Source organism: Erpetoichthys calabaricus, chromosome 8 (assembly GCF_900747795.2).
Source record: "Erpetoichthys calabaricus chromosome 8, fErpCal1.3, whole genome shotgun sequence".
Taxonomy (NCBI): domain Eukaryota; kingdom Metazoa; phylum Chordata; class Cladistia; order Polypteriformes; family Polypteridae; genus Erpetoichthys; species Erpetoichthys calabaricus.
Genome location: NC_041401.2, coordinates 91147025 through 91160106, shown reverse-complemented (window position 1 = coordinate 91160106; position 13082 = coordinate 91147025). Strand labels below are relative to the sequence as shown.

Sequence of the window (13082 nt, the reverse complement as noted above, 5' to 3'; positions counted from 1 at the left end):
GTGATGGATTTGTAATGATTAGGATAAAATGATTAATTTGCATGTAGAAAAAAATAATAATTTCCGTTGTGAAAAAAGAAAGCTCTTTTCATTTTTCTTTAAATTGTCACTTTTGTCAGTTTAGTCTGGAACTTACAGTATGATTGACATATTATATACTACTTTGTTTTTTTATATGTTATAGTAGTTATACCTGTGGTGTACTAGCTTCCTGTCCGGGGCTTTTTCCGGCTTTGTGCCCATTACCGCCATGGTAGACTTTGGTCCCTATGACACTAACCAGGAACAAACAGGTTTAGAAACTAAATTGATGGATGACAGCTGTAAAGCTTGTGAGTAAAGGAGTTATTTCTGAATTAGAAATATAAATTGCATTGAGTTGTACTTGCATCTAGCTTCACACAGTTTGACACAAAAACTCTGTCTATTCATATCAGAAATGCAAGCGGGTTTTAATTATATACCTATTAATGGATGGATGGATGGATGGATGCAATGTAGGAAATATTTGATTCTTACAGTGTATGCAATGTGCACCACTTTATGTTTTGTAAGTTCAGTATAATGTAGATCCACAAAACACTTGAAAACTGCATTGGACATACTGTAGACACAGCCTCTTAACCCCTGTACTGTGTTGTTATCATTTTACTAACTGAAATGATGTTATCTTTCTCTGAAACTGTTTTAGGCTGAATTGTTTGCTATGAATGAATAAATCATTATATTATTGAAAACTATACAAATTCAGTTGTGTTGTTCAATACTGTGTATTTATCATAAAATTCCATGCAATGTCAGTTTGTGTACATGAAGGTTCCTTTCATTCCTTTTACTTATTACTTGTATTAATTTGTTTTTTGTTCATTAATAATAAAATCCAAACCCATCTCTTTACAGAAGTAAACCTGATTCTTTTTAAAAGTCCTTCTATCTTGATAATACATGCATTATGCACTTTTTGATGTTACTATGAAAGTTTTCCCCTATACTGTATCTCCCAGGGTTCCCCGATTACGGTTTCTATTCCTCGCCCAGTGATCAACGCAGTGCCCCCTTCTCGTTTGCTGACTATGCTTCCCTGGGACCCCAGGCTGCTCAGATGCTTCAAAGCGAGCATGCCGCATCCACCAGCAACTCCCCCCTGCATCACCTGCCCAGCCCGGATCAATTTAAGAACCCAGGTTTGTATTGCGTTTAATTACTTCCAAAAATAAAATTAAATTAAAAAAAAAAAGCCCACTTGCACTGCATGTCACCTTAAAATCCCCCTATGACATGTGACCTTTCACATATGCATATTAGTGTGTATGTATATTTGACATGTATATACATACATTAATTTTTTACATGAATCTTAATATTTTTTGTGTGTATGTACAGTATATATTTGTATATGTAAATATATAATCTCTTTATACACCTCTTATTGGGAGTGGAAATCTGAGTCACAGTCCTCTGTTCAGCCATATTATTCCTCAATCTTCCAGTTATTCTTAACCCCCCCAAAATACAACATGATTTTATTCTGCTCTGATTGAAAAAAAAAAAAAGGACTAACCAAAAAATGCATTTTACAATTGTGTAAGTATACTGTGCTGTCTCTAGTAATTTGCAAAGTGAACACCATTTTTGACATTTTTTATATAGAATATTGTTAACTACTTGACTTTCACCCTATTCTGATGGACCTTCCTCTTCATGGTTTGCCAGCTCTAAATGGTAGTTTATTATTAGTATTTATGAAAAAAACTCCCAATAACAAGCTCCAAATATGAGCACAAATGCACATATGGACAGTCTGGATGTATACTGTATATGTAGTGATCCTTGAAAGTATGTGAACTCTTCATTTTATATTTATGACAAACAATATAAAAATATATTATAAGTGAATTCCAAAGTTTAGTGACGAAAACCCTAATAAAGATCAAGCACTTGAAAATACCTCTTATTCAATTTTTTAACTTGCTGATTCAGTTCACAGTCACTGGGAACAAAACTATAAGTATTTTAAAATTTAAGTGGAATTCAGTGATGCCTGTGTACAAAAGTAAAGGATTTTTTACATTTTTAATAGTGGAAGTGTCTCATCTTTGAGCACTTAAGACAAAATTTGTAGTTTTTAATCTCTCTCTTCAACTCATTGATGATGAGGTATCTAGGGGTAGAAGAGTAGCCCCAAACCACAAGACATCTAGCACCATGCTTGATCACTCAAGTTTGAAACACTCCTCCTAAGGTTGTGGCATGGTTTATTACATTAGCCTGCATTAGTAAGACCAAACTGAGCAGACTCTTTTAGTAGAGGGCCCCTTAAACTTTGTTCTGGTGATTTGATGTTGGATTGGTTAAAGTTTACCCAGTTATTTTAGCACCTGGTTATTGTTAATATGTTGACTGACCTTTATGTACCTTGTTAATTCTTTACTTTTGCACATAAGCTAAATGTTCATTTACCTGTTTCATTTCTGTTGCTTGCATTACATTCTCAAATACTTAAACTTTGTGCGTAATATTTCTTTCTTTTTGAAAAGTTAAGGCAAGTTGTGATTAAATACAGATTTTATAGTAACTTCTTATTTAAAGAAGAGTACGAGTTCACAAACTTTCTTTGCACATGTGTGTGTATATTGATTAACAAGATGCAAAAAAACTGCATTATCTTATGTATCCTGCATAAATATTTTCTTTATTAAATGAATATGATAAAGCAGCATGTGTATTAGCTATCAGTGTAATAAAGTAGACCTACCTTCTTCTTTTACACATTTTCATTTTATACTAATATATACAGTATGTGTAGCAGAGACTGTGCTGTAGTGGGATGAACATTGGACTTCAAACCACAAGGTTGCTAGTTCAGTCTCACTGTGTAACCCCAAGAAAATCAAGTGACATATCATTGCATCAGGTGTAAAATGCAGTAATGGGATATATGTATCGTTACATTAAAAGTCACTTTGGAAATGGCTGTCTCTGCTGTAATAAAAAGTTGTTTGATAATGTCCTTTATAGTGATATAAGAGGTCACATTTAACCTGTCCAAATTGTGCTGTTTCTTTATCTGGAATTTAGTAGTTTCAGGCAGAATGGTTTAAAAGAGTCATTCTTTCTAAACCTGGGAACAGAATACAATATGTGTCTGAATCTAGTGTACATGAAACATGTTGGAATGTTGCAGCATATGAGTGATATTATGAAAAAGCCATACACAGAAAATGGCAGGTAAAAAAAGAAAAACTCTGAAATATCAAGCAATGGCCAATTATCACTGTGTATGAGAAAATTCACCACGGGCAGTGGGTTGAGTGATGTGATTTAATGCTTCCTCTCCACACTTAATGAAGAATGATGGAATCTGGTGCTAAAAATCAATGTATACAACAGTACGTCAGTTTTTGAGCAGCTAAAATTCCTATAAGTTCTGCTTAGCTGATCATCTATAAAAGTTGCATATTCAAAGATCAGACAAATGCACTTTCACATACCCAGAAAACAGTATGCATTACTAGTCACTTGTGCCACAGAATGAACATGCAGCTGATAAAAGCCAACTGATAGAATGCAGAAGTTCTACTAGTACAAAGTACAGTATATCATATATGACTACCATTAACCAATACATAAATTGTAGCAGTCTGCATGGCATCCCCTAATGCGTAATAGATGTGGTGTTCTTTGCTTTAACAACTATGAAGGACAAACATTTTAACTCTTTCTGTGTTTGTACTGTGGAAACTTAAAGTACAACATGAATATTCTAAAAACACAATGCGCTAAGAGAAAATCTGCATTTTGTCCAAATAAGGATTTATAGCACAGTGATTAGCATTTCTGCCTTGCAGATCCAGTGTATGGAGTTTGCACAGTCTTCCCTTGTTTGCTGGAGTTTCCGTCTGGGTACTTTGTGTTTGTCCCTTGTGTTAGGTTGAGTGGCATTTCTAAAATGGCTCAATGTGAGTGTGGCTGGTTAAGAGGGGGTCCTTGAAGGCACTACTACAACATCTAAGTTGGTTTCCCTCCTTGTTATTGTTGCAGCTGGAACAGGATCTGAGCTAAGCAGGTTGGAGAATACACACGAGTTATGTTGTGTTATATTTATAGCCTATGCAGATGAGCAATATTAGATTACACACATACTACTGTATATACAGCATACAATTTTAACACTGCACTAGAGTTCAGTTTATTTATTTCAAGCATAGTGTAAATTACATTAAATGTAATTATTGTTTAATTTGTTTCAGTCACTGGTTTACACTGTAATTACGCTGCCTGAGTATTCAGGAACATGCTTTTATCTATAGTTACACAACTCAAACTGTCTAGTGCTGTTCCTCTTCTTTATATTGATTGTACTGGTCTCAGGCACAAGTACTTTGCTGCTGCACTGATTTCTTTTTTAAATCATTCCAGAAGTGTTTTAGTTGAAGCACAGCATAACACAAGCATGTCCTGAGTTATTTGTCTGAAGGACAATATTAACATGGTACCATCTAGATTTTTTTGTAAAAAGAAATTACTCCAATTACATTTTTGATAGAAACAAGTCATATTAAAAAAATACATTACAACATTACTGGATTTAATTTTTCCTCAGTGACAACCATCATATGTTTTTCAGCATGTACATTAACTCGAAAATAAATATAAAAATGTTTCAAAAGAATGCAAAATTGAACAATTTGAATTGAAAGCTTAAACTGTTTCTGGTCAGTTTATTTTCAAAGTCACTTCTATTGTTTTCAGTGTTCACCACTTAACAGAACTGACAGTATGGCGCTGGATGAAGGGAGGTCATTCAGTGACAGTATATGGTATGTGCTTTGAATGGAAAACAACAAATATGATTTGTTCTTTGCACTGAAAGAGCACACTACCATTTCAGTCGCATTGTTTGTGAACGGCACTAATATCCTGCAGCATACAGTATATAAAGAGATGCAACTTACTGCCCCATGCAAGGGACTGGCAGCCTGTCCAGGTTTAGTTTTCTGATTTGTCCTGGATATTGCCAGTATATTCTCTTGCTTCTGACTACCCTCAATTGGATTAGGAGAGATTTGGACTTCTTATTTTTTCATTTTGATATTTAGTCTTAATTTTAAAGAAGCACCATTCATGTGAAAATGCATGTATTTAAATTACATATTTGATTAACACATCTTAAAACCACAAACAGTAATTCAGCATTTTCTTTTTTGTTGTATCCCAGCAAATAATATCTGTACAAGTATGGTTGAATATTTTGGACAAAATTAGAAAAATAAATAAATGCATTGTCCTATGTGATGATTAATAAATAATTGTTAAATTATATGTTAGCTTAAATAAGTACATATATTATGAAATACGTGGGTTTTTTTGCTTATTTCTTTATGTATTCTTTTAATTACTGTATTTCCTAATTTATTTCAGTGACACTGCATGCAACATGAAATTTGGCTTGAAATAAAAAAATGTAATTTTTACTTGTTAGAGCTCCCAGTGCATTTATTTATTTATGTATTTACAGTATGTATTTCATTAATTTTATCCAAAATATTTCTCCATTCACAGGGAGATAATTAGTGAGTGCTCACTAAAGTGGTTTCCCACTTTTGTTTTCACATACGATAACCTATTACTTTTATATGAGAAAACTATGACCAAAACAGTCTTTTATTAATGCTAACAGAGTGGCAAATTGATTGTTTTCAAACAACAAAAAATATGGTGCAGTTGGTCAGTAGCTTTGTGTACTCTGCTCACTCTTGTTGGCAGTAAATCTATACTGCATACTCCAAATATATAAATAAGAGAACTAATATCAGTGCTTATCTGACAGAGGGAAGCAAGGTATAGTTATCCATTATGTGCAGAACGCTGAAGGCAGATAGAATATTGTTGAGTGGACAGTATTATTAATCATTAAAAGAGAAAAGTGCATTCAACCCAACAAGTTGGACAATCCTATTTGCCTAATTTTTCCAGGATTGACATCAGCTCCAATTTTGAAGGCGTTTAAAGTACTGCTATCTATTTGCTTTATATTTTTTTCCATGTGTCTATAGTTCTTTGTGTGAAGAAAACCTTTCTAAACTTTGGCCAAAATCTTCCCTCAGAAAGTTTTAATATGTGTCCTCATGTTCTCATTGATTGATTTATTTTTAAGTAACTGCCATTGTCCGCTATACTAGTCTTTAGAATTTGAAATACTTCAGTCATTCATCCATCCATCCGTTTTCCTGAACCCACTCATCCTGAATAGGGTTGTGGTGAAACTGAAGCCCATCCCAACAAGCATCGGATGTAAGGCAGGAACAATCCACGGACAGAGAACCAATCCATCGCAGGGAGAATGTTATCCCGTAATCTCCATTTGCTTAAACTAAAGGGTTCAGCTTTTTCAATCTCTCCTCATAGCTCATATCTATCGGGCCCACAATCATCCTTTTCGCTATCCTCTGGATTTTCCCTAGCACGCTATGTATTTTGTTTTTGTAATATGAAGAACAAAACTTCACACAGTACTTCAGATGAGGCCTCATTAGAGAGTTATATAGTCTAGGCATAACCTCCCATAAATTATACTCAACAAATCTACCTAAGCATGTATGCTGACTTTGTGTGTCTGTAATAATTCGGCTGATTGTGCAATATTCTTCATTCCATCTAGTTTTGTATCTTCTTTAAACTTAACCAGCTTGGTAATTATCTTTTGTACCCACTACACATTGTGCTTTGAATAGTGCCAAATAGTACTTTAAATTCTTGCTTTCTTTAATTTGATCTCTAGCCTCTCATGCAGTACCTTATCAAAAGATTTCTGAAAATTATATAATATTTAATGCACCTCATTGATCGTATGATTTTCTTGCTTCCTTGTAGAATTCCAGCAAATAAGTGAAATACGATCTCCCCATTGTGCTGACTATCCACTAATATTCCTATTTGCGATTTATACCTGTAACATGCCAGGCCTCAGAATGAACGGGATGGCTGAAGCAGAGTCAGCCTGATGCTGCACACTCAAGAAGTGCACGTTTAAGTTTTGAACCTGTCTCATCCGTTGAGCAAAGAGAGGTCTCTGTTTTGCTCCTCGAGGTGAGGCAAATTCTTTGTAATCTGAAGGATTCCAGTTTACAGCCAGCAGGCAGCAACAACTACTGCAGTGCCACAGAGGAAAATCATCAGAAAAGACAGCAGCTCAATCTCTTTTTTTAATAATTGCTTCCTTTAATGTACCTGCAATGCAACTTAAGTTTATTTTCCTATAGTTACTTTGAAAGCCTGACCAGCATTTTTATATAATGGGAGAATCTTTAGGAATGTCTCATGTGTGCAGTGATTTTGAACAATACTATCAAAAGTTTATATAAGTATTCTCCTTAAGCACTCTGGGATGTTATTTTGTCCCAGAGATGTTTGATTTCAGTCTTTTTAATCTAAGCTGCACTTCCCCCAGTACAGTTTAAAAATCATTAAGTGCTTGTTTGACATTTTATTGTCGTATAATACATTTGTGGTCCAAGAATGCTGCTGCTTATTAACCTATTATTTGCCACTGGACAATTTACAATAAATCCAAAATAGCTAAAAATATGTGGTAATGTAATATATAATTAAGTGTGGCATCTATTATACCTTTGATTTAATACTTCAGCTCATTAGTATTTAAATTAATATCATTGGTTTATTTTTGATCTTTTAACAAACTGATTGACTTCTTCATATGTAATGAAATTTGTCTATTACAGGTGTACTGTAGTATGCTTTTGAGGAACAAACCATAAATGTAAAAACAGTAACCATGTTTGAATATTCTGAACAGAAGAGAGGACAGTTTATAAACCATGTAGTTTATCTGGAACAGTTGTTAGTACTACTGTGTCGCAGATCCAGTTTTACAAGTTTTGCACCCTGGGCCTGAGCACTACCCATGTGGAATTTGTATCTTTTATCCGTATCTGTGTGTGTTTTCAAGCCACGTGTCAAAGTCTTGCTACTTGTGTTATTTATGGATTGTACATTGGTGCAGTGTGAGTTAGTGTGGTTATGTTAGGGTACCTTGCAGTGGACTAGCAAGCTTTGCTGCTGGGACTGGAACTGTGTTCCTGTTGACCCTGAATAGGACAGAAAATGGAAGGTTGGATAGGTTATGTGGGTCAGTACTTTTGCTTTATTCATATGCTATGGGACCTTCCAAGTGGTAGCTTCCTGTTACCCAAATTAGCCTAGCTGTGACATAACACTGTCCTCTCACATCATTTTATTACATCAAACAGATATTTTCTTAGCCAGAAGATGTATTTTGCAAATACATTGTATTTGGAGTGATACTGTAGTTACATAATGCATTTCCTTTGATTTTTATTTTTACAAAAATAAATAACAGTTAGTATAGTGCTTTTTCTGTAGCTCAAGCACCAAATCAACAATGTCCTCGTGTTCAGAAATTCATGTGAACACAAAAAAGTGAGAAGATGAGATGTCACAAGTGTTAACTAGGAAAATTGCCATAGTGTGTGAATCCAGCATTAAATCAACTGCTCACTGAAGTATTTACTGTATATTGTTCAAAACTAAGCCATGGTGAGCCAGTCATAAATTATAAAGCGTATGTTACCTGTGATGCATTTAAACTGAACTGATAAACTGAAACAGTGGAAATAAATTTGGATATCTTTTAACTTATGTGAAGGGTGAAAGCCAAAGTGTCTTTTATAATGCTTACCTGTGAGGTTCAATTAATCATTGCAGTTTTTAAATACTCAATAAAATAGAAACCTTTTCCAAAACTATCATTTTATGGAGACAGAGAGTTTAGCCAAAGCAGATTGTGTGCAAGTTATAAAAATGTCTTATATTTGCTTACTACCCGTGTCTGCCTGTCTCACTTTCTGTTCTAACAGCATGTTAAACCAGCAATACTTTCACATATCAGAATGTATTTTTCAATTACTAGAGAAACCTATTTTATGGAGGTTTAATTTGAAGTAATATAACTTTACACTAGAAGTGAAGTGGTAATGGAAAACATTTAGCTTATCTAAGTTGCACACACACACACACACAAACAAGGCAGCATGCTGCCATACTGATATATAACTAACACCTCAGAAGCTGGCCGCATCATGTCTAAATGAATCCACAGTGTGTTAATCTGTGTTTTATGACCCTGCAACATGCGCCACCCCCATGCAGTCCTGTAAAAGCTTCTTATTCTATATCTTCAGTTTTAATAGCATCCAGTCCAAATGTTCCCCTTAATCACTGGAATTTAAATGTTACATCATTAAGGCAGCTTAGCAGTTGTTGCTCCCTTCTAATTTTCTCAAGAACAAAAACCTGTCCAGTGTTGTCAAGTCTCATTGTTCACTCAGGTTTATGCCACAAAATGTCTAAAAAAAAAAAAAATTCCCATCCAAGAAGCCTTAACATTATTGGTGCTGTTATTAAAAACCCTCTATAACCATTTTTTCCCTCTCTCTCTTTTTGTAGCATTTAGAGAACTACATTTTTAGTTATGTTTACTTACAGTATAATAAAAGTGACAACGATCAAATTTGGTTAATTCTGTTTTAGTCACATTTATTCCTAACTTTAACCATTTAAATTTCTTTATATTACATTACAGTACTATATTTCATTTCTGTATTTAATTGGAGAAAATAAGGTAACATTGACAATATTGCTTTCCCAATACAGCAAAACAGACTTGCTGTTAGGCGGATTGGGTGATTGACTCAAGTGCACCCGTGTGAATGAGCCTTGATCCAATCCTGCTCTGTCCATGAATGGTTTCTGCCTTAGACTCCAAATATTTCTGTGGTAGGCTGTAGCTGCTTATAAATCTCCAAATAATAACTGGCTTCATAAAATGGGTGCATGTAGTAACCATGTGTAACAATAGAGCAGTGTTTAAGTATCTGGAGAAATAAACTGGTATGTTTCCTCAATGATGGTATGCCATTTTACTCTTCAGCAATGTACTTAATTTTGCCTAAGTATTCATCTGTTTAGGTGAAGTAAGTACTAAGTCACTTTGCCCAGGCTTGCATTTTCTTAACCCATTTAGCCCAATACAATGTCATGGGGAGATGGATCCTGTACATTACATCCCAGTATTGAGCCACCAGCTAACCACACAGGCACCCACTTGGAAAAGAGGAAACCTGCAACAAATAGATGGGGACCAAGCCAGGAAAAATATAAATTTTTCTGTAGTTTAAGGTGGGCAGCATTACTATTTTTCCATTGTTTTGCCCAATAAGACACTTGAAGCAAAATTAATTTAAAATATTTTCCTTTTGAAGCAAAAAAGACTGGTGAAGTACAATGCTGTCTTCGCATGTCAACCAGGATAGTTTTAGAATGAGATGATCCTGTCACACAATAAATAAGGTTTTCGAATACGTACATTAAACAGTAAAAAAAAGAAAAGCATACAATTTTGTTGCAAAACCTCTGACATACATATACTCAGAAGACTAGTTCAGAATCCATTTGTGTTTGTGATAATTTATGAAAGTAGCCTGTGAGCTTGGTTAATGGACAGTAAAGAATGACTACACCTAACAGGTGTGTTTCAAAATCAGTACTTGGACAGTAACAATCTGATATAACAATGTTACTTCCTGTTTATAGATACAGTATACAGGTATTACTTATAAAGGACAAGCAACAAAAACCTACAAGAAGCAAACTCTGGAAAGGATTTACTGGTTTAATGTAATATGCTTGTCTTTCAGACACTGGGCAGAAAAAATATATATATAAAAAAAAAAAAAACCTAATAAAATATTAGACTCTAGCCGATGCCCGCCATAGCATACGGCAGTGTAAGAATAGGAACGGAAAACAGTGAGAAAGGAATTTAGAAATCAAGAAGAAATAAATACTTCTTGAAAGACGCAGTTGTGAACAGGTGCTTTGGTGGATATGACAGATAATGAATCAAAAGATCTAACCCTAGAAAACAATAACAATCTCAAAAAGATGTTGTTTTAGAATGCCTCTAAGTAATTCCTTAAGCTTAATCCAAAAGACTTGTACTGCAATATCAGGTCTGTGCTCTGGTCTTTGGGAATCCGACAGTGCATGTAGAATTTCCAGCCAAGCAGGATTACATGTGATAGTGATAAATAAGTCGGGCTTTCCGAATTTACGTACTATGGCCATGGCATCCTGATAGTTTTGTTGCATGTATCTTGGACTTCCTGGAAATGTGGACGGTAATATGATCATTTTGCCTACACGTACGTTGTTATTTTCAGTGTTTGCTTGCAGTGTGTCTGATAGTTTCACGCGCAGATCTTGTTGATGTAATCTGAGATAGTTGAGACGCGTGCCCTCTGTTTTAACATACGCATCTATGACGTACTGTTGGAATATTTTGCCGCTGGACTGCAAAATACTAAATGTATTCCTCATTGCTAATCTGTACACGTAAAATTGGCATTGAGTAAGCCTTATTCACTTGTAAATCTTTGTGCCAGCCAATGTCTCCGTAAGGGAATAAAAGTGGGTAAACCACAGGATCGCAATTCATATTGAGCGTGGAAATCTGTTTACAGGAGTTGCCTATGGGATAAATGCAAATGTCCCTTTCGGCAGGCGGTTCGCCATCTTCTCCAACGAAAATCGCTGCAACATCGGTGTGACATGTCGGGGCATTGTATCGTCGTAAATCCTGCCTGGGGTTTTCCTTGAAAACCATTCATACAGATGCTGTTGGATTGGACTGAGCGATTCCATGCATGTGTTTGTATGATTTAGCGAATGGGTTGATGGTTCTGAGCATGGAATCTAGCTGGAGAAGTAAATTTTCGCTGCATGCAGAGTTTGCTTTATTTTGTAAGCGTACTTCAGCAGCTTGCGCTGTCAAAAACATACAACTGTCCAGGCAGCATGGGGAAGGGTTTGGAAGAGGACGAACAGGAATCGAGAAATGCTGTGTCGGCTGCGTGTGGGCAGGACCGGTTTTGAAGTGGAAGCAGGACGAACCAGAAGAGAAATATATATATATGAGATTTTCATTGGTATGTTATAATAGTTGAAGAGTGTGCAGAGAAGAGCATCCGTGTGCATTGCTGGACTGAAGGGCATGTCCTACTTTTATATGCTAACAAGGCAGGATGATGTCTTTAGGCTTGAACAGAATCAGCAACAAGTGGACCAAATCCAGGCATTTAGAAATCTCAAAAGCTTTAATTAAATTAATCAAGCTGTTAAATGCTCAATTGTGTGCTGAATTTTGTTATTGGGAATCGAGGTGAAGTGCATTTAAGACTGAAACCAGGAAGACCTTCTTCACATCTGTATTTTTCCTAATCATTCTGCAGGGTACTAATTTGTTATTTGTTATCCAAATCTACAGCCTAAAATACACAGTATAAGCAGCAATATTTGGCACATATTAATCAGCAAGCACTCTGAAATGGCATTTCTGCAGGATGGCCCAATTCATAGCCCTGCTGCATTACTTTGGGAAGGAAAGTGAGTTGGTTTGCTTCACTTTAGCTGCATTTGCTGGTCTACCTTAATTCTGTAACAAATCTTTAAATGACAAGGGAGGAATTCTGTTCACCATTGATACATTTGTAAGAATTGGCCATGTATTTGTGTTCTTATAATGCCCCTTTCTAAACGATCGCCTATGACTCTAGTTCCCCAAATATGTAATTGAAAACTTTATGATATTAATCTTTTTAAGGTATTCTTGTATTGAAACAGTGCAGATGTCCTTTACATATTCATAAATGTGACCACCATTAAATGAAACTAAACATTTTTTCTAAATATGCTGTGTTTCCAAAAGAAACTTGGTGACTAAGGGAAATTTTTTATAAGTTTTAAAAAATTTACACATTATGTCCTTTTAGCATTTGTAAAGATTTTTGATGCACATTATGGTGTGTTTTAAAGAACTGTACCCATATGTGTAAACTGTTTACATTTACTAAGTAAGTACAAACATGTTTCATTTAGTACATCCTCTGTAGTAGGAAATACAAAGTGAGAGCTGATATAAAGTACAAGAAACAATACAGTGTTTCAATGACTTAGTGATGTAATTAATTCTCTACAGTCAAGGG

The 13082-nt window shown here is 35.1% G+C and overlaps 1 protein-coding gene across 10 annotated transcripts in view; it reads left to right on the top strand.

Annotated features, from left to right (window-relative positions):
- Positions 1-13082, top strand: part of msi2b (musashi RNA-binding protein 2b) — a 632499-nt gene that overhangs the window by 601274 nt on the left and 18143 nt on the right. For 7 of the 10 annotated variants that reach the window (XM_051931152.1, XM_051931151.1, XM_028807088.2 and 4 more), the window contains one exon: positions 1005-1184. The exons of the other annotated variants lie outside the window; for them this stretch is intronic. In XM_051931152.1, the coding sequence (XP_051787112.1) occupies positions 1005-1184 (180 nt within the window). The remainder of the gene's footprint in view (positions 1-1004; positions 1185-13082) is intronic. 10 annotated transcript variants of the gene reach the window in all.